The 22,845-nt window shown below is 35.7% G+C and overlaps 1 protein-coding gene across 10 annotated transcripts in view; it reads left to right on the top strand.

Annotated features, from left to right (window-relative positions):
- The window catches only part of ERC1 (ELKS/RAB6-interacting/CAST family member 1), a 312,721-nt gene that overhangs the window by 164,912 nt on the left and 124,964 nt on the right, over positions 1-22,845 (top strand). For 8 of the 10 annotated variants that reach the window (XR_010885944.1, XR_010885943.1, XM_067307204.1 and 5 more), the window contains exons 14-15: positions 19,044-19,175; positions 21,902-21,955. The exons of 1 other annotated variant lie outside the window; for it this stretch is intronic. Coding sequence is in view for 7 of the 9 variants with exons in the window: in XM_067307204.1 (XP_067163305.1) it covers positions 19,044-19,175; positions 21,902-21,955 (186 nt within the window). In the remaining 2 variants the exon portion in view is untranslated. The remainder of the gene's footprint in view (positions 1-19,043; positions 19,176-21,901; positions 21,956-22,845) is intronic. One more of the 10 variants, XM_067307196.1, reaches the window with a different exon arrangement.

The following is a 22,845-nucleotide window of genomic DNA, read 5'->3' as shown; positions in this document are numbered from 1 at the left end:
GAGAGGTTAACGAGTGTCTGGTCTATAAACAGGAAAAAAAAAAACAGGCTGTTAGACTGGAATAGAAAATTTTTGCATCAAGTAACTGAAGCTTGGCTATTGTGAAAAGGAAGTGATATTCTATCTTGTCCTAGAAAGGTAACATTTACTGAAATTTCAAGAAATTTGAGTGGGTACTTGGAACAGACATATGGAAGGTAGTATGCATATTTTCTTACCTAACACTCTTCCAGAGTTTTCGGAAGGAATTTTCAAAATATTTTGTGGCATGGAGTTGTCTACCATTGTATCCATATTGCAGCAGCTATCCAGCAATCTCTAGTTGCTGCTGACGATCTGTGTACCCAGAAGCTGTGTAAAATACATTTAAATTCTTTAATGAACAGCTGTAACACCAAATAAAATTGTTCATTTTTTTCTATTTTTTATACACTGAAGTTTAGATAATCTAATGTGTACTTTCTGATCTTTGAATTATATGCAAGTGGGCAAGTCTGTGTTGCTTGGTCCATGTTTTTTTATATAATTCCTTTATCTTGTTGAGCATTAGATAGGAAATATATCTTTGAAGTGGAAAGAGCTGGATTTTCCATCTAAACAACTGTGCAGGGTTTTTAAGGAAACCTTTTGTACAGTGATGTCTTTGCTGGAACCCAGATCAAGCTAGATGAAACTGAAGGATAGCCAAATGTCTTCTCATCAAATGAAACTTCTGAATCCGTTATTTACCAGGAACTATTTGTCACGAGACACTATAGCACGTACACACAGCCAGTGTAACCACTCAAAAATCTGAAAGTCCAAGTGAAATACATCTGGTCTTAAATTACTGGAGAATTTCATTCTAACGTGCTTTGACTGGATTTGGAGATTAAGGTGGCTGAAGTTTTTTAGCCTGTTATCTTGATGGATCTCTCCATGATGAAAGAGAAAATGATGCATCTTCTTTCAGCTGTCAGTAGAGAAAGATCATGCTTCTCTAATTAACCTGTAAACTTGCCTTTGGACAATGTGTACAAAACCACTGAAGAAATCACTAGATACAGAGATTCATTAGTGCGCGGTGTTTATTTTGCAAGGTCTCTGGGGAATCCAGAAGTTGATTCTTTCTATCGTGTGATGTAGATAAAGAACAGGAGTTTGGAGAAGAGTGGCTATGTTGATATCAACATCCAGATCATGAATTTGTGCAGGAAATGAGTCAGTGAAAGCAGCTTTGGAATACAGAATATAAGACTTCTCCAAAACTACTATCAGTATACAAAATCAGTTAGATTGAGAGTTCAGGTAGTTGGCAATGAAAATATGGAGAAGAAAAGTTCTTTATGTATTAGAGGATCTTTTATGTTAGGGAAGTCCTGTGGTCTAGCAAAGGCCTCTGTCCAAACCAAAAGAATGATAGTTGTGAAAGCTCAAGTGAAAAGAAGAAAAAAGAAAAAGAAAATAAAGGCAGTAGTTGCACGGGACTACTCAGGTTGGTCTGATACACTTTACACTTCCCTCTCAATTTGAGAGTTTAAAGAAAATGAACTTTTTCAGTGGGAAAGATGGCTGAAGATGAGATGAATCAAGATTTCAGCAGAATGATCTTTTGTAATTGCTGTGAGACAGAAGAAAAATTCATACTCTTGTAAAGTGTAAATGCAGTATTGAAATGTTTACAATATCATAAACAGTGACTTAATAAAAAGAGAGAAAATGATTCAATATAGTTTATATGACATAGAGAAGTCATTTCTTGCAATATGTATCCCTCCTTTAAAAGTTAAGGTACATGAACATTTTCTCTGGTAGCAAGGCCAGCTTCTTTTTGCAGGCACTTACTCCCAATATCATGCTATAGTTCATCTCCTCCTTAATTGTGCTGATATAGGTGTTTGAAGAGCTGCACTGTAAATCAGAGTGCTGAAGTTTCCTGGGTTAAAAACTTAGTCTCCTTTTTTAACCAGTACTCATTCAGAGATCATATGTGCAATGCGATTCAGGTAACAATTGGATTGACACTACCAAGAGAACATTACTGTTTCAACCATCTTCATTTTCAGAGAAAATATAATTACTCCCAATAGCAATGATCATTGCATAATACTAGGTTTCACAGTACAGTATGAGAAGTTACTTCTCTTTGGAAACTTAAGTGTGATAAATTTTCAGTACTATAGAGTTTTAATTTTATATATCCCAAAATTGTGAAATAATAGTAATACCAGTGAATATTTTGGGCACACTGTTATAGAATATTTTCTTTACTGTTTTTTATTCCCTTTAACTCTCTCAGAATTTCTACAATTTGAAATCTGATATGCGTAATTAAAGGAAAGTCTCAAAATGAATACCTCAAGCTATTCTTTCATGATAAGCTTTAAAATATATAACCTTGTTGACTCAAAAAAATTCTAACTTCTTGACTATTAAAGTAGAAATTTGTTTTCTGGCATGAAAATATGTTATGTACTTAAAATGCAGTGAAATTTTTAAAAGGTTAGATTTAAGGAAAAACTGTCCCAACTTAAATTTCAAGATTTCCTTCCCAATTTATTAGGCATCATCAGCTTTGAAGCAAACTGCACTAGTTAAATGGTATAACATGCTTTTCTGGGATAAGTGGATTCAGGTGCTGAATTGCTGGCTAATTTCTCTTCCATATAGACCACTGCCATATCAGATCCCAACCTTGCCTGTCAGTAAGTGAAGTGTACCTTCTTTATCCCTTGGATAGCCCAGCTCAGCATGTTAAGGCACAAACAACTGCCAGATGCTCAACTGCAGCCTGGTGGAGATCTATTTTTTATGCTGCCTTGCATCTGCAGGTTTTATTCCAGAAGATAATCTGACATGTAAGACCTATAGTTTCTCTTTGAGTTCAGATCCATTTTGGGGAATTATTCAGATCAAAATGTTCTTTCTCTCTCCCTTCCTCTCCTAGTACTCATTAGACATTGATTACATCAGGAAGAAGTTTTGGCCTTCCTGATATTGGGCAATTCTCTGTGCTGTTCAGCCTTGGAGGTGGTATTGTTCCTTGGGTCTGACTAGGTGCCATTGTCACCTACTCAGGTGGCTGTGACTTCATTAAATGGGATATCCAGTTCTAGGTCACCCAGGACCCGAGGACAGAACCCCATGACATAAAGCACTGAGATGGTATGAATTCACTTTGCAGTTCTGTTTTTAAGAAATTTATTAGCATTGTTTGAAAGGGTAACTTTTTCCTGTCAGTCATCAAATCGTTCCATAGCTCAGCATGAAGGATGGAACTAACATTGTTATGTTCTTGGTAATTAAACAAAAATGTGATTCTAAGTTCACACATGGTCTGAATCAGATTTGTACTGTCTGTTCCCCCAGTATTACGTAGAACTTTTATTAACAAACATGCAACATGTATGAACAAATATAGGGTTTAAATGACAATCATACCTCATACAAATCTAAATGGAATAAATGTATGCAAAGTCTTCCTCGCTTTTGCTTTAGACTGGGCACAGTGGTAGCCAGTCAGTAGTTTGGGGATCAACGGACCCTCCAAACCTCCCTCTCAGAGATTCTGTGACAGCTGGCTATGCAGTGGAAAACACCATATTTTAGGAGGTGTAACATTCTAGCAGCCATTTTAATTTCCATCAGCTTTTACAGTATGTTACAGAAAATACAATGTTCCACAAATGTTACAGTATATACTTATTTGGTGAGTTGTAATTTTCAGCACAGTGTGAGCATTTACTATAGGCACAAGCAAAGGTTTAACACTGACATATGCCTGGAGAAAAACTAGCTCTTGTTCTTGTCAAGTCATATCTCCACCTGCCAAGTGAGCTTTTCCTAACTTTTCTGGGTATGTGGGAGAAGATCCAAAAATGGTGACCTTTTAGTGAAGCTTTTTGCAACTTATAGTGAGGCAAAGTTTCTTTATTGGGATTACTTTGAATTTTACCCTTTTTTAAGGAAATAAAAGTTCCTAATTAAGCATTCCTGGATGCATCTACTTATATAAATTAGATAGACATTGTGTGGGTGATGAATAGATAGCCCCACTTCGTGTTCATGTTTTGTAATATATGTGTGAAGTAATTCTACATTTAAGAACAATTTTCAGATATCCGAATTTGCAATGTTCTCTAATGAAAAAAACTTAAATTTTAATTTAATATTTTGATTTTTTTTTTCATTTAACATCACAGAAATAGGATTGGAAAGAAATGCTAATTCATTGAACAATGGAGAAATATTGCATAGTACCAAAATTAATGTATAATATGAACTTTCAATATTATGAAATTATATTTTCATGTGAAAAATACACTATTGAATTTCGATCTCAGCAAGACAGTAGTGCACATTGGCAACGTACACAAAAAAATGATCTTCTAAATAAAAGTTAAGGTTTCTTCCATTTTCTCTGTTGAAATCATAAAGTGCAACTTTATTCCAAAGAATATCATGAAGAATTACTAACAGATTACCAGAAAATGAACTCAAGAAGGTAGGGAAAATATCTGGACAGACAAGAAGGAATGAAGTCTAACTACCGCATCGTCTCAGAGGAGGTCCTGTTCTTAGGAATATTAGTCCTATTCATCTCTCATTGTCTTCCAAGTGGATCTGCTGGACTTTGCAAAACAGTAGATTCTCCATTTACTAGAAGGAGACTCATCAAAGCAAACTTCTGTGCTAATCAAGCCTTAAGAGTGTTTACCCAGGTCTCTTTCTAAAACCATCTTTCCCAATTGTCTGTGCGGAAATCTGCTATGTACCTTTCTTCAGAGATCTGCATACAGATAGACTATATAGTAGTTTGAATGCCCACTAAAGAAGTGCAAATTTACCTTGGCATTTCTTCATTTTCTGATACTTGTGAAAGTCTGGCTACTTCTTTAATATTCTTGCAAAGTCAGCCATGAGAAAAATGTGGTGACAGTCCTATCTCCAGTTTTAACAAAGACTTTTTTTCTGATGAATATTTACAAGGTCTTGAAATTTATTGTTGCTCATGTGTGCAGTGTTGCATGCTGAAGTAACAACAAAAATAATACACTTTTGAATGGAAAATGAATTGTCTCAGGGATTTATCTGTAGCTCATACAAATTGTTTGGTTGTGTTATTAAAGAAGGGAGATCCAGGTTTTTCCTCCATCTGAAACATAACATACATTTTTGAATATCAGCATATATGGCCTTGCTGTTTGATTTGATATGACAGTTCTTTTAGAGACAGAATCTGTCATTTCTAAGTAATCAATGTTTATGACATTAAATACATTGTTATGGAATTACCACCTTCTTTATTTGACGAGAAGAGAGCACTCCTTACAGAATACTTGTTGCTGTGACATTTACAGAAACTAAGCCTGAGAACAGACTTGACATTTAGAATGGATAAGTGTATCCCTTGATAGACACTTAGCCATCTGCTCTTTTTATTTTCACTTTATAGTTTAGTTTACTATACATTCATTATGTTCAGGTTTGACTTAGTCACTGCCTACACATCTTTAAAAAAGATGAACTATTTAACTCTGTCTTCTTATATAATGTAAAAATACTCTGCAGTTTTGAAAAGACAGCTGGAAAAAAATTGCTAAAATTAGATATTTACAACTGGAATTAGGCAGTCTCCCAATTATCCCAATATTTCCTTAACTGCAAATTGGGATTTGTAATGAGAGAAAATCATTATGAAGCTTGAGTTTTTAACAGAAGAAAGAGGACTTCTTACATCTTAACATTCCTCTGTGATCCATCAGGAATATTATTCTCCAGACACACTTTCTCCCAGCCTTTACTATAGAAACATTAGGTGTCAGTGGAAGAGGAAATCTGCTGTTTGTACTCAGTTGCCTGTTTGGCAAAGAGGAGCACTGGTACCCTTTATGATATGCCAGAAGTTTAAGTGCTGTGAAGACTGGACAACTGAATGTGTGCCAACAACCTTAACCACTAGATGTTTTTCACAAGGTTTTTTTTTTTCAAGATTAGTATCTGAGTTCAAACTCCTTTCCTAAAAACTGTCACAGAGATTAATGTAACTGTTGACAACATAGTGTGGTTCCTGTGAGGAGGACTCTCCTGAGAGTAGAAAACATTGAGGGCTAGATTTAAGCAAAACAATGGGAGTACATTCAAGGAGAAAAACAGCTTTCTCCTCATTTTGGTGTTTTATTTCTTGGGCTTGAGAAATGCCAATAAATTTGCATTTTTCCTTCTTCTGGTTTTCTCTCTCTCTTAACGTGTTTTGTTTTTTTTTTAACTTGCTGTGTTGAAAATTGTTTCTAACATGCATCTTCTCAAGAATAAAAATGTCCAGTCTACTGCAGTGCACTTCTTACTCTCATTGCTTGATAAAGTTGATACTCTGCTTTATTCTTGTTTTGGCCAATAGATGAGAAAAGGTGATGGGGTGATCCTGTGGACCTAAAGATAGAATTTGGAATTTATATATATATATATTTGTGAGTGTGTACACACACATACACACACACACACACAGATTTTTTTTTAGTTTTATTCCTGTGGCAACAAATGCTTTAGTATTACCTTTAAAATTTTTCATATAATTGATTTTGCAGTAATAACTAAGCTAATTCACTTCATTCTAATTCAGTGTTATTCCCTTATCTTGCTTAGCAAGCTGCCCAAATTGCTATCACCCTTAAATTACTCTGTTTTTTCTATGGAAACAAGCCTATTCTGACTTTTATTAGCACTTCCCCTATTAAATTTTCCTCTTTGTCTTAGGATATGTCACAACAATTATTCTTACTGTGATGTGCACACATTAACTGGCATTGAGGCATAGGCTAAAAATTATTTATTCATAAGTTGTGACTGATAGAAGACTGCAAAATACTAAAAGTCAGCATCAGTCTTTCAGCTGCTGAATTTTTTTTGAGATATGCTCGGATCTGAATACAGGTGGCAGGAAAAAACAGCTGGATCTTGGTATCACTTAATCTTTTTCTGATGATTAGACTTCAGGATTCTCTCCTGAAGACATATAAAATGCATATGTCTTAATGTCCCAGTGCTATGGCTTTTTTAGCTTACACTGTGCAATCACTGCTTTATGCTGAGGTAATGTGTCTCATTAAAAAGGCAAGTGTGATATTTTCTGTAAATGAGACTAAATTTCTTAATTATATTCATTTATTCAGGATATTAAAATAAAAGATAACTTATATAGCTCAAGAAGTATCTCACAATTTTAACTCAGTAAAATGGCAGATGAAATTCAGTATGAGTACATATTCACATATGTCAGCAAAAACAATCTTATATATATGTGCACAGTGACAGGTTCTGATCTAGATATTACCACATGAAAAAAATCTTAGAATTGTAATAAATATTTTCAGGAAAATATCAGTGGCTAGCAGAAGTATTTAAAAAATCAAATAAAATGTTGAGAAACATTAAAGGACAAAACAGAAAATATCAGTATGCCACTATATAAATCAGCAGTGCATTCACCTCTTGAATAATATACAATGGTGTGGGCCTTCCACCTCAGAACAGATATGTCAAAACTAGAGAAGCTACAGGAAAGAAAGAAAATATGCCTATGGATTAGCTTCCATACAGATAGAAATTAAATAAATTTAAACACTTCGACATGGAAAAGGAATGAGTGAAGGAAGACCTGACAAAGACCTTTAAAATCATGGCTGGAAAAGGTGATTAAGAAACAGTTTTTCTCCTAGTATAACATCTAAGGCTTGAAATGAAGTTATCAGGCATCAGGATAACAACAAACAAACAAACAAACAAACAAACAAACAAAGTTCTATGCACTGTATATTTAAACTGTGCAGACCATTGGTACAGAAGTTGTGAATGCATAGTCTGCATTTTTTCAAAAAGTGATTGGACAAATTTTTGGAAAAAAATTCTTTTAAGAGCTATTAAATTGGAAGAAGCAAACTCTAGGAGAGAAAGTGTCAAAACTGATGACTGCTGAACTTGATGGAATATCACTGTGCACTTGTTCAGTTCTTATATTTTTCCTAAGTGTTTGTTACAGGTCACTGTTGGTATATCTCACTAGATGGACTTTTGGTCTGACCCTTTAGAGTTCTGATTTTCTTTTGAAAAACTTAGTTAAAAAAATGGTCAGTGATAATTTTTTTCTAATAAATTTGAAATCATTATATGTATACTGTACATGGTTATACTGTATTTTTGGAGTTAAGGATGCTATTTGGTTTTCTGTGCATAGGAATGTTCCGGTCTGTAAACTATACATTTGAAGCTGAAATAGTTTTCTTGGCTTTGGTAGCTGATGTTGGTGGTCAAAGAGTTTCAGAGATACTAACAGCATTAAGGAAGGAGTTTTCCTTAATCGTCCATATTATTGGTCACTTGATAGTTCCAAAGGCCATTTTTATCTTTTAAGTCTCCCCAGCACACAGTCTTGCTGGCTTCCCTCCATTTGATCCTTCAGAGGAACGAGCGGGTTTTGGAAGTCAAGTTGAGGATGTGCTGTGTAACAGACTAGGAGGGGGTCATGGAACTGCTGCCCAGCTGCCCTGGCAGAGATATGAAAACCTGGGGAGATCAGTAGATACTATCAATTTTATCTAGGAAAAATGTATTGTAGCAATCAGAAGTTTGGGAAACAGTGGTGCAACTGAGTCTTTAAAATTTGCACAGACAGAGATTTCACAGCCTCCCTAGAACTGTGGCACAGCAGTAAACGTGCTAACCACTCCGTCTGCTTCCTCCCCACACATGCCATTGCGGTAGAAGCCCGGTCCATCTTTTTTCTGGACTCAGACACTGAAAGAAGTACCTCCTAATCCTGAGCTCCCAAGCTGGAGATGTTTGGAGAATCAGTTGAAGAAGAGTCTCAAGAATTTCTTCAAACTAATCTCTCCAAACTTGTATGGAAAAAGACAATAGTTTTCAGACTACTTCTAGCCATTTTATTCTTCAGGAGCCAGGGAGTATTTTTACCAACTTTGCAGGCTCAGAGCAACAGTTAATCATTTTGGAATATTTAGGACTAAAGAAAAAATAATAACAATTTTTCTCTTTCCTCTGGACTACGTCAGGCTTTTATAGAAACAATTGAGATGTTATGCAAAAAAGGAGAATCTCTCAGAATGTGAGGAGTTTCCACTTGCTCATCCTTTTGTTTCTTATGCCAGTGAATTTAAATAGTAATTTTTCAGAATGTTATGATGTTGTTTGTTCAAATAATACTATCAATATAACACCAAAAATATACTGACAAGAAGCTTTTCTTTTCAAATATTCATGTCAATGTTTTTGAATTCATGGTTTTCTCATGATGTTACTGTCTAAAAATCTACTTTTTAACTCTTTCTTTTCAGTATTGTGTTCTTATCAGTGGTATCTAGTGAGTTTAGCATTCCATACAAGCATGTGAATTGACCGAGTCATTCAATTCTTCCTGAAACACTATTACTGAATTTTTTAAAGTTTCTGTTACTGTACCCAAGTCAGAAAGCATAATTGAATAAGAGACATTTTGAATTCCACATCAAGCTGATGTCAGACATAAATTTACAGTGAAGTTTATAGGCTGATTGTCATTCTCTAAATGAGTTTAGGTTAGTAGTATAATTCACATTGGTTTACATAAGCTTTGACTGGCATGCGGAAAGAACAAATCTTAGCTAAAAGCCATCAACATGCTTTCTATTTTCTGACCAAATAATGTGACAGATTTGCATCTTATTGGCCTGTTATTTTTTTTTAATCTCTTTGCTTTTCCATAATTGTTTTAAAATTAAAAAACAGTTTCTTTTTGGACACTATTAATCATGATTATTGAGCTCTCAATTGCATAATAACAGGTTATGTAATAAACAGTTATTTTATTTAATTTAACAGGTTAAGGTATTTGACAGGGATTTTTTTAATATATAAATATGTTTATTTCCTGTTTTCAAACGTATTCTTCATTAGATATTCAGATCTGGCATCATTACTGCATCAGATCAGATGTGGTAAAACTGATCAGTGCATTTACTGGAAAAGGTATGGAGAAGAAGAACAGAAACTGATTTTTAATATTTAAAGCAAAACATTTCCCTAAATTCTGTATAGATATATTTGGTTAGTAGCTGAATCCTGTGTGTACCAAGACAGATCTTTTCCTTGAAATTAACTTCACTTGATGCATCTGGCTTCCCAGGGCAGAGAGAGAAGGGAAGGGATGGGAGGGTTACAGTCCTTTCGCATTAAGTAAAATGAATAGTGGTTAGCATTAGCATCTCTCCAGAATGTTAGTCCTATCCAGCAATTTGTGTCTGGTTCAAAGGAAGCAACTCTTCAGTCCTACCACAAATACATTAGCTATTCTACTATGATGAAAATCAAAAAAGGGGCATCAGAGACTAAAATGAATGCTGTGAGATGGAAGATAACTTGCAGGAATTGTCTTCTAAATTTAGAAAGTGAGATTCAACAGAATCCTCAGTTTCACTGCTGCGTAAACAGTTCCTCACTGGTGTTGTCACCACCAATTTTTGCCATACATTCAGCTATGAAAAAGAGGGAAGACAGGAGAAGTGAACTTTTATAGATGGTTATCCATGCATGCTGCTTCTGCTGTTCTTTTTGTCTGAATAATTGGACTGAAAACATGCAAAGAAAGGTACGTCTTACAACTACTGTGATATATTAGTATAGTGATGATGACAAGACTGATGTCAGGAAGGAGAGTTCAGAGGAATAGGGCTGTATCAAGAGAATCACTTATGGGTTCAGGCCTCTCATTAATAGTGCAGTTAGTTGTAACTGTCACTGTTTTGCTGAAATCCTGTATGAATTTAGGAGTCTTGAGTCACACTGTTGATTTCTGTGCAAAGAACAAATCTTTTTACAGTAGCCTTTCCCCCATCAGCCTCTCGCAAAAGCAGAGTTACAGAAATCTATTGTTTTTGCTCACTTTGGAAGTTTCACAGCTGTATTGTCAGCCTTGGGTCTCATTCAAATAGTCAGTGCAGTGACCCACTATGGTTACATGGAAACATAGTCCCTGTTGGTTTTAAAAAATACAGAAGTGGTAATTTGCAACAGCTGAAGTGAAATGTTAACGCTGTTGGCACCCTGTATGAGCTACTAAATGGTAAACCCGGCTGTTAGTATTGGCAAGGTACTTTAGTCTAAGTTGTTACTAATGAAAAATGCCTGTACAAAATCAACATACCTGTCTAATTCCTATATTTGGGGCAGGAAGTTTAGAGTAACAGGAAAGAAGTGTCAAAAGCATGGTAGCTATCAGTAAGAGAAGTTGCCAGTTTCTCATAGATTTAATCTCTTCTTCCTTTTCCTTCTAGGGCTGTCTGTGTAATACTATCTATAACTATTTGTCATTTTCTTTCCTCTTCTCACTTTCCATCCTCCTTCAAGAAATGTATAAATATCTAGGTTGCAATGCGCTTCATTTTAAGAGAAGGAAATGGGAAGTGCAGAGTGTTATGATCAACATAATTCAATTAGTATTGATTAGGATCCTTCCCTGCAATCTCTGTATGTTTCAGATTGCTGCTGCTGTTGAACATAACTGCTATATATTTTGAAACACTTTTTGAAAATATCACACCTGCAAGTGCTGGCACATAAAATACCTTGGAACAAAAATTCTGAACAGCTAAAGCTGTTCACGCATTTTGTAGACACACTGTGTAATGTTCTGAAACATATTTGTACCAGTTTTCAGGCAAAAGTAGGAATATGCACAAGTTTTGGTAAGGATTTTGTGTGCATTCAAGAAATAGACAATGTGGAAAATTGTTTCTCTTCAGTAGGTTTGGTTTTTTTCCCTTTCATTTCCCTTTTGTTTAAATTAGATCCATTAATCATACTATATCTATACTGGGCATTATCTGTTATGGTCTGGCTTTTTTTTTCTTTTTTTTTTCTTTTATGTATATGTGTTTTAGGGACAAATACAAGCATGTTTTGCCCTTATACGTCACATGTACAGCATTAGGCGCTATTACATTATGTGCAATACATATTGATTTACCTCGAAATAATTCTTTTCAATGATAGCTACCATTCAGCGCATAATGCTATTGTAAAGCATTGTTGTTTTGTGTGTATTTTTGCTGCTTCTTTGTGGTCTATATCTTTAAGAACAAAAATGAGTTCATATAACTTCTAATAGTTATGTAAATTAGTTGTGTCTGTATTTATTTTCTTAGCATGGACAAAAGTGCATTTTTAGAGCCATTTGTACTTGTCGTGATGTTTTACAGATGTATTTCACTATGTGGAGGTTTTTTTTTTCTCCTCTTTCTTCCTCAGTGAGTTAGGTAGTCATGAGGATTTTGTGCAGGGTAGAGCAACTGCTTAGTTGTTTTTATGCTTGTACATTTTGTTAACTTTTGTGGTTGAGCACATTTTATGATTTTCTTTGAAGTGATTGTCCATACATACAATGTTTAAAGTGTGCATCCATTCCATGTACAGAAGAGCAGGTATTTTTGTCAACAACATCATTTGCAGATCTGCTTCACTATAGAGTGTCCTCCTGCTCTGCAGCAATGATACCCAAAGTGCCATGCTGTCCAAAAAACACTCAATTTTTCTACTACCTTTCTCTTTCAGTCAATGAAACTCACTAGCCATTCCTCATGAACTGTTGGCTTCCTTGTGTATTTCCACCATGCTAATTTTACTGCACTAGTTTAGTTATAATTATCATATATCTGTTGGAAATAATTTTTATCAAATTTCTATTTCTACTATAAATATATTTCTTGTTCTTTCTGCAGCTGATGATCCACAAGTGCATGCATACATGCATACTCTGGAAGTATACATCTTCTCTTTTTCCCTTGTGGTACTCTTAGGAGAACATGCTCATCCATTTCTGCTGTCCCTCATATTTGCAACGTGGCATATATAACGCTGTGGCCAGCTTCATCTCACTTCCCTCTCAACCCCTAGTGGAACTGAACTCTTCTATATGATTTTTCTCTTTTTGTCTCCTAAAGTTATTTTTCTGCAGTTATGCAACTTGCAAGCCTTGAATTTCAATCCATATGCCTTATTTGGCAGATACAGTTTAACAGATGTTGTCATATGTTGTCCTAATGAGACGGTCATCATGCATCTCAGTCTCTGATCTCTCCAAAGTTATGGAAACATTGGTTGAGGATCTCCGGCTTAGCAGTTCCTGTCTGTTCACCTCTCGGACTGTTGGAGTTCTCCTCTCATGCAGGAACTCATGCTTATTATGTAGGCTGTTGCTGTACTTAGGAAGAAGGCCTTCTTGGCTCATTCTGTGAGAAAAAGAGACATCATATAACCCTAATACTGCAATGTACTCATCTTCAAATAGAGAGGCAGAGGTTTTGCCATCACAAGTAACCCCTATGCTTTAGTTCTTATACAATTTGAGGGTATCAAGACAGCAGTATGCAACACTGATGATTCTTGCACTAGCATTTACTATCTACTTCACTATCTGGAATAAGATTTTTAACTAAGGCTGTGACTACTACTGGAGCACTGGTTGAATCAGTACTGGTAGTTATCATTCTATCAACTTTGCTATTTTCTCATATCCAGCAATATATATAGTCCTGTTACACAGTACTTTGCCTCCCTCTTCCTTTATTTTCGTTCTCTGAGTCTTTAGTATTGGTCTATGTTTATTTGTGGTTCACACTATATCGTGGAATCAAGCTGTGCACTACCTTCAGGTAGTTCCTCTTCAGTCATTTACAATGTCTTCTTTTATTTGACTCTTCAAGACTGAATGGTTCTTTTTTATTGCCATCTTCTTCGGCAAGTGATAATGGAGACAGAAACAATTCACCACAGACTTCTCCTGCTTTGGATGAATTACACAGGGACTCTAAACACTCTTCTTGAGCTAGATTTTATTGTAACTACCATTCTAGACATGTACAATGGTGTTCTGTCCTTCAGCATTTACCCTATGTGTATCCTTCAAAACCCATTAAGTCAAAGTATTATCTCCTTTGTATAAAAGATATTGTCACTCACAAAGGAAGAAATTATTCGTGCTTTTCTCGTTCAGAGACTTACTTAAGTAGCTGATCAGCATGAGGAACTAAATGAAGTAGATCTACCATGCTCAGCTGAGCAGTGCTGCACTGTGATTATTGCTTCTCAAAACAAATGAGACTGTAGTACCATCCATCACATCGTATATTAGCTTAAAGCTTCAGGACCTTCTTAAAAGACCTGCAGTTATTTACAAATATTTTTCAGAGAAAAGAAAAGTAGTGATTCATTAACAAATTGTGTTCTTCTGGAGAATAGCCTTCCCATTTTGTCATAAAATCTTTTCTTCTGGCTTCAGTGGTGCAATAATGCAGCCAACACTGCAGAAACCCACCTTCCATATTTTAGTGAGAGTCTTGCAGGTATCTTATCATAGACTCCAGAGGTGACAAATCTGAAGTCCTCAGTAATGGGCTGGCTACAGTAGGACTTTCTGCTCTTCACATTTTGTTCTGGTTATAGCTGAAGACAGGAAACAAGGCAACTTTATGGAAGAATCTCGGTAAGATTTTAATTTGTTAAAGAAATATATGTTACTCAACCAGCATGTAGTTTAGAATTGCAGATTACCAAGACCTCATATTTTTAAACTGTGAAAAATTCTTAACATTTGTAGGTGGGCTGCTTCCAAATGTTAGTGAAGAATTTTCTTTATCCATAACTAAATGACAGTTTGTATCCAGGAGACAGCTGACAGTCTTGAGTTCCTAGGTTTCACTTATGTAGTGGAAAGTCAGTTCACAAAATGGGGGATTTTTCTTCCTAAGGAGAGTTTTATTCTGATTTAAAATGGATAGAGTTAATTATCATTAGATTCCTTATATAGGGGGCTATTTGAGGAAATACATGATAAGGATGAGGAGTAGTTCACAAGGATAAGTGCTTGTGTGTTTCTGCAGTGTAATAATTTCACCATTTCCTTAGTTAGGAACACTTCCAATACTGTGTTCTTCCCTTTTGGTCTATGAAAGGACAAGAGCAAAATATGCTATTGCTAATTAAGGGATTACATGAAAATGGTCTTTCAATACCTGGGTGATTGGCTAGTCCTAGAAATATTTTTAGCAGGCAGAAGAAGCAGTTCATTGCATTATCAAACTGTTAACTAATCTTTTCCAAGAGTTAACTAGAGAAATTCATGTTAATTCCAATTCAAAGGGTAAAATTAGACCATAAAGACCATTTTGAGTCTAGTTCAAGACACAGTTGCAAAGTAATCTGTCAGGTTATCTCAGATTTAATTGAACCTAAACTCCTTGTTGAAAACAGAAATCCTATTTCATGCACTTTCATAAAACTTCATGGCAGATTACACATTAAATGAATGCAGGACAGATTAAGTTGATGTATGCTGTTAATATATATCACTTGGACATCCTGCCGCTTATTTCTTTCCTGAAGTGATAGGAAAAGCCCCAAAGTTTGTCATTCACATCTTCCTTTCCTTTAAGGCTTTAAGTAATATGTGTTTAAGTATTGGGGATGGAGTTTGCATACAAATCAACTTTAGGATCACAGTATTCGTAGCAAAAATTTATATTGTGCCTGAACTCAGCGCTTCCACAGTGTTTGTTGGGTTTTTCATTTTCTTTGTGCTATCACCAATGAGCCTAAAGGCCGAGCCATCTCCTGTATCCCAGTTAAGTTCCACCTCTGCCATGGAATCTCATGAGTATGCAACTCAGGAGCAGAGGAGGGTGAAGGAGGGTCGTGGAGATACATAGGTAGGCAGTACATCTTGAAGAACCCAGCTGCTGTACAGGTTTCTTTTTCTTTCTGAATAGTCATCTATATAAGCTTCATGAAAAGAGACTGCCACAGTCCATCATTCTGCAATTTTATCAAAATACAAGATTATGAATTTGCCCTCAGTGTCACATTCTAAAGTATTTACAAAGCAATTCTAGTTCTACTCTAGTCCACTGCTTCAGAGGATCTGTCCTTTCAGCTATCAGGGATTACCTATTTTATCAGCATATGACAAATCATGCAGTGATGATTTTCTTTTCCTTACGGTGAGTATAGTGCCTGTATTATCACAGCCTCTTCAGCTGGAGAAGGCATATTTGTTTTCTGTTCACATTGAAAGGTTTCAAATCTCTGTTCCCTTCTAGAACTCCTGTTTTGAGCCTAGTTGGTAGAAAATTTTTGAGTTTTCCAGAACAATTTTTTTATAGGAAACTTCTGAAATAACTTAGGGGGTAAAGGTAGTTATAATTAACACAATTCTTTCTTCAAAGGTTAATGCTTATCACAATAATGTAATTAAAAAGAGGAAAACAGAAGTGGCACATGTCAAAGTTCAGCATGAGCTTGTCATGTTAGAGTTTAGAGCCAAATAATTGGAAAAACATGATGGTTTGTTAAAAGAAAAATGCTGGTTTTCTTTTATTAACTTTTTCTCTATTAATATATTTTATTTGAAACTAGTTTAGACTAGAAAATATCAAATACTGATCAATCATGAAACAAAGAGCTAGAAACAAAATAATTATTTAAAAATCTCTTGAAACTGTTCTGCACTGTGCAGTGCTGGTGCTATCTGGCTATGCAACAATTTGCTACAGCTTTCAGGCACTGATGTCATTTTGTAGGACCAGGTGGGTAGATTTATTGTGCTGCTGTTAGGAACACGAGTAAACTGTCATGGCTCTTCTAAGTATGTTTGTCCGAGAAAAAGTTCCTAAGTAAACTCTCCTTACTGGATAGGTTATTAGTAGTTCATAGACTAAATTTAAAAATGGTTAAAAATTCATTGGCAGTTGTTTCCGGATTAACACTAGATTTTTTTTAAACTTGCAACTCTATAGCATATATGTAAAATTTTGCATATTACTTTAGGAAAAATAATTACATTATGTATGAATGCAGATTTTTCAACAGCAGATAATGTGGCACTGTCTTGGTCCATTTTGGTACCATCAGTAGAATTCAATTGTTCTTGCTCCTGTCCCTTGGAGTTCAACTGTCTGAATAGTCTACTGTCTGAACTCTCAGCTGTCTGCATGTATATTCTGAATGTAGATTCTTAACTGTTTGCCTGTGATAAAGAGCAAAGAAGAGTGTACACACAGAACTTACACTTAGAATGTTTAATTCTGCTTCCTTCTTTTAAACCAGCATCCATTTTACATGCAGCTGTTCAAATGAACTATTCTCAGTTCTATTGATAGAAATGGAGGGGTACACTTCCTATCCAGGAATAATAACCCAAGGGGAGTTGATATTTTTCATGTAATGCAGATAGGCAAGTAAGTATTTTTCATGTCTGGCACCATTAGTATTCTGTGCTGAATTTTTTGGGAACTCACTCTTCATCTTTTTGCAGAGTCTCTGGTTAAGCTAATTGTAACCATGAAGTAATTTTGAAAGGTTTTATCAGTGTTTCAGAAGGATTCAAAAGGTATGAAACCATGCTCTGCAACTCATATTTTTGAAATGAAAATATCTCCATTTGTTTTTTGGTTTGGGTTTGTTTTTTTTTTATAAACCAGCAATTACTTGCCCTGTGAATCCACTTTGAAAAGTACAACTCTGAAAGCTCCTCTGACTGCAAAGCCTAACATATACTGTTGCCTGTGCTAGTAGTTGAATACTAGCCATTCTCTACTTAAAGGCAGTGATGCCAGAGGTCTTGCACTGGTCTGACACAAAGCTTTGCGTGTCTGCTGAAACACTCTAGTTGAAAGTGGCAGTCCTGAGACTGCCAGAAACGGTATTCATATGTCAGTATCCCTGGTGATGTATTCCAGGTTCTGGAAAGCAGAAATGAAGGAATAAGTCAGGATCTTTCTTTAAACTCCAATGAATAATTTTAGCATTATGAAGGTTGCAAAGTCCAGTTTCTTCCAAGTCAGTCATCTTTTTCCTTATTCTTTAAGGAAACAGTGGAAAATTTCAGTCCTAAGTAAAAAAGGACAGAAGACAAAGGTATAAATCTGACAAAAAGTCCAATGCAAAGGCAAAAACGCGTTTGATTCTTCCACTGCTGCTGAGGTGGCTAAAAAGCCCTTGTGCTAACATAAACATGTGCATTAAACATCTGATCTCAAATATATTGTGTAAACCAATCTGCAGGACAAGAAATACATAAATATTACTTCAACCTGTTCCTTTCTGGTGGATGTGTTAAGCTGCCATGCTTCAAGACATTCATACATACTTATCAGGACAGCCTCCTCTGCAGTCTTTTGTCCAAGCTGTTACAGCAGAGTCAGGAGATACACATTTATTTTCTTAGCAATATTCAGATAAGCAGGTTCTCCTGTACAAACAAGAACACCATTTGTTTTGTATAACTTTTTTCTAAACTACATTGTTTGTGTAAACCTATCAAATGGTATATTTTCTGAGGAACAATACAGTTTTCTTCAATGACCTTTGAATGTAGGTGGGACATCTAAGCTTGCAACTGTGAAGATATACTCAATCAAAGAATAAATTTTCAGGGAATATTGATACATTGTATGTCTAAGATTCAGACTGCCCAGATGGACATTTCATAATTCCAAGAGAGTTATTGATGAAAGACTTTCTTAAAGACTTATCTGAACAATAGAAAATTTGGTTGTGTTAATGCTTGCTTTTTTACCCCTTAACCTGGAAATGGCAAATTGCAAAACTGCAATGCTATGTTTCCCTTTTTACCTCACCTGCTGGTGAATGTGTGAGCAAATGAGCAAATCTGAACGCCTGCTACCTTCCCACCAATTCTGGCTACTATGCTTCTTTGGAACTGCACCCTAATCTTTATTTACAAACAACTCCTGCTTATCTATGCTGCATAATCTGGAAAGACTCTGATATATCAGACACTGAGGGCAAACACATCTGTCTTGCTTTGCTAGCTTTTTCCTTCACTTTACTAAATGCTTCTTCCTTCTCTTGCATCACTTCATCTTTCTTTCCTTTGTGTGAAGATATTTTGCCTGGAGTTGCGCCTTGGGAGGGAGAAACACATTTTGGTTGGCGTAGAACTTGGTTGATTAAAAGGCTTCAAACAAGTCTTCTTCACCTGGTCTCCCGTCATTTTCCAGGACAATCTACGTAAAAAGGATGATCGGATTGAAGAATTGGAAGAGGCACTCAGAGAAAGTGTTCAGATAACTGCAGAGCGGGAAATGGTGCTAGCACAAGAGGAGTCAGCCAGGATCAATGCTGAGAAACAGGTCTGCAATGTTATAAAGTCACTGGTAATCCTCTTAGGAAAGTAACCTGACAGTAAAGTAGTATTTTCCCTGCTTTATGCCAAAACACAGCTGGTTTTGTTTGATGATCCTAAATCTCTGTTCAAACATTAGGTAACAGAGCCCATAAAGTCAGCAAAGCTGTCATGAGAATGTGTTTTCTCCAAGTAATATTTTTGTGAATTTAAAAAACAAATGTAAGGTATCCTGTGCTTTAAAGTATTTTTTTATGTAAAAATTCCTCTGACCTGTCTTGTCCATCAATTGGTTGTCTATTTTCCTATGTGTAAACATACACACACACTGTGCTGTTCATTACACATATTTGAAGATGATCTTTATTAACATAGCTTTTAGAAGTCCTGTTTATGGACCACAGTCTCAATGTGCTTGCATTTGCAAAACTACTGGACAGTGAGACAAATCCTCTGGCTTAAAATTACACATGGAAAATACACCCTTGTCTGTTGAAGCCCCAGGTGTAAGATTTTATGCATGGATTTATTCTGTATCGCTGATCAGAAATGCTGAAGAATCATATATGTGTCTGATTTTGACTCCCGTAAGTAATCATCAAGAAAGCATACCGTATGTGGTGAGTTAACTTCCCTGAGGTTTTGGTAGTGCTTTTGAAGTAGAAGAAGCCGGACCTGACATTCTTACTGTGCTTTTCTGAGCCTCTTGTGTTTTTCCACAGTTACACTGTTCCTTATTTGACCTTACTTAGCAAATAGGAGCATTTGGTCTGCTAAGTCACAATGGCATTTTCTCTTTCCATTTGTTATTTAAATGAAAGAAGTTCTGACTAACTGTAATTTAAAACATTTTGCAAAGTTTTTTCAAAATGTGTTCTTATATTGCATACTCTCCCTGAGATATTTGTGTCTTCCTTTTATTTAATAATCTAGGCTTTCAGGAAGAAAGTCGCTGTTTCTATCTTTAGAATAAAGTCAAGCTCAACTGTTTGCTGGTAGACCTATTCCAAGGATAATTCTGGTTGCTGTACCCTAAAATTCTAGACAGCTTTATGGAATTCACTAGCAGGATGTCTTCTTTCCAGCCTTTTTGTAGGCTTAAAAAAAAATTGTATAAAGAAATGTTAAATAGATAGCGAATACCACATCAAAGAATAGATCTCCTTGTAAGAAAAATGTTTGTCTCACAAAGGAACAGATTTTATGCTGAGATGCAAAAGTAAACAAAATAGTAAGTGATGTGATGCCTAGGTTGTTATAGTATTTTAATTTCTTTGTTACAAGACAGAGAGACAATTACTCATTGTATTCTTTTAGTACATAGAAACCCATAGAACACACCCTTTTATGGTGGCTGTGCTAGAAATACAGAACAAGATGCAGAAGATTCAATGAATTTTTTGAGGGATGGTTTTGAAGAAGGGTACCATGTGTTAATTTTGTAGCTGTTAATGCATCTGAAGTTATGGAAGTAAGCACAATGGTGAACATTTGAAAATTTATGCACGCATAATGTAGGCTAGTATTAGGGGCCAATCACAGTGAGCCGGTCATCCTAGTGTTGAAAGACATGAAAAGTGGGTTGAGTGCATCCTGCAAAAGATGATAGTTTGTATTTGATTCACTAGCAAAAAGGAGTGCTAGCAGGATTAACATGATCAAAGCTACAGACAAGGAGATTACTGCACAAATGGGCATGACCTGCACAAGAAAGATTTTCTCAAAGATTCAGACAAGAATCTAATCCTACCAAAGAACTTTAGCTATTTAGCTACACAATTGGAAAGAGCTTATATTAGAGATATTAGGTAGAAGAATTTCTGCAGATTTTTAAATGTAACCTTTATGCAAGGACTAGAAAGAGGCCTGAGTCAAAGATGACATCAGGATTAACAAAAATATGAAAGTTTTGCCCTAGACAAAAAAGAAAGGGAGTAGTGAGGAAGACTTCAGTCACAGGATGGGAAGGAGGACTCCCTTTCAGCCTGTTGAGCGTAAACTATTCATGGATATCTATCCGTCATGAGCTGTTGGTAACAGGTTTATTATGGAAAGGAAAAGAGATGAGTCTGGATTAGTAAAATAGGGAACTGTTGTCATGGAAATAAAGTTCTATTTGCACGAGAGTCCCTAAAGCTAAAATGTGGAAAAAGAACAGTGCTTATGCAATACATGCACATTTTTGGTTTGACGGTAAGACAACAGTGTGAAAAGAAAAGCAACCTGAGTGACATGTTGCATTTAGCATCAAAAAAATTGTTGTGTCCCATTTTGTCCAACAGGATTTTGCTTCAGTATCAATTAAATACAATCAGGTAACAGAGAGATGGCAAGTAGCTGTTTCTCCAAGGTGAGGAGGGGACTTCTTTTTCAAATGCTTTTCATTTCACATTCCTTCAGTTACTTAAAAGGATGTCCTCTTTGTTTCATGTTCCATGGAGATTTTGTGTAGAATTATGAAAGCCTCCCTTAGATAACTTAAGAGTTTACAAATGCAGGGCTCTTTCTTTTTTTTTTTTTTTTTTAATAGGAAATTGATGGCAAATCCTGTGATCTTTTACAAACTGTGATAATAGGTTAGGGTCATTCTTAGACCAAGTATGAATGTTGTGTGTGGATTTTAAAAGTTTGATGTTATCCAAACTGAATTTGCTTTTAATCGCATGCTTTTTCTTTCCTCTCTTCTGTTTATCTTGTTTTCTTCCATTCTACCACATCACTGCCTGTCTGAAGCTGTTAAATGAATCAGTGCATGAGGTCAACCATTTTGGCTTTAAGTGGTTCAAGGTATGAGGACATCTTGTGTGTGCATTTCTGCCCCAATTTTTAATGTTGTTTTTGTAGCTTGTGTTGTGTAGTCCTACCCTCAATCATCACATGAGGTTTGGTTTCCCATTTTACAGGCTTCAAATTCAAATTATTATGTCCATGAAGCTACTCAGGATTTCAAGGTTCTCTGATTTCCATTTCAGATTAAAATCTTGCTCTCTTTAGTCCAGCGTTTGAAAATATTCTGGCAACATGTGTTAACAGCAAATTTCTCCAGCTGATAAAAGCTTTTTGTTTATTTCAGGGTCTTGGACTCATTCTTTCTTTCCTTCATCTACCGAAAAAAAAAAATAGGCAGGCATTTCCTGCTGGGAGCAATGCATCCTTTGGATTGGGCCTAGTTTTGTTTACCTTATTGTTCTGTATAACAGAAACCCTACCATACAAAAGCAGATGAGGGAGACTTGTGTAGATATAAAGACTTGGAAGTTCTTCAACAAATTCTTTATTTCCAACAGATTCAGCAGGTTTTGTTGGTCCACTTGTGGAATCCTGTAGGTAAATATTATTGTAAATTCCTTAAGGCTACAGGGTTATGTACTACTATGGTTGATCCCATTAGTTCAACCCATTAGGTTAAAGGTCTGAAAGTATACAGAGACCTCTTTTTGAGTACTCTCTGTAAAGCTTGAGGTTGGAATTCTGGGATAAACACTTCTTACGTACAGATCTTTCTTGTCCATTAGAGATGGTAAAGACAAATGTGGATCCAGGCATTTTTTCTGGATTAACCAAATCTGAGTTTACTTCAGTAAAGCTATCCTAACATTCCTCAGAAAAAAAGAATGAAGCTCGAGTTTTCCCCTCATCAAAAATACAGTGGTAATTTTACTTTCCTAGGAAAAACT

The sequence above is a fragment of the Apteryx mantelli genome, chromosome 1 (assembly GCF_036417845.1).
Source record: "Apteryx mantelli isolate bAptMan1 chromosome 1, bAptMan1.hap1, whole genome shotgun sequence".
Classification (NCBI taxonomy): Eukaryota; Metazoa; Chordata; class Aves; order Apterygiformes; family Apterygidae; genus Apteryx; species Apteryx mantelli.
This window is presented reverse-complemented; position numbering and strand designations above follow the sequence as displayed.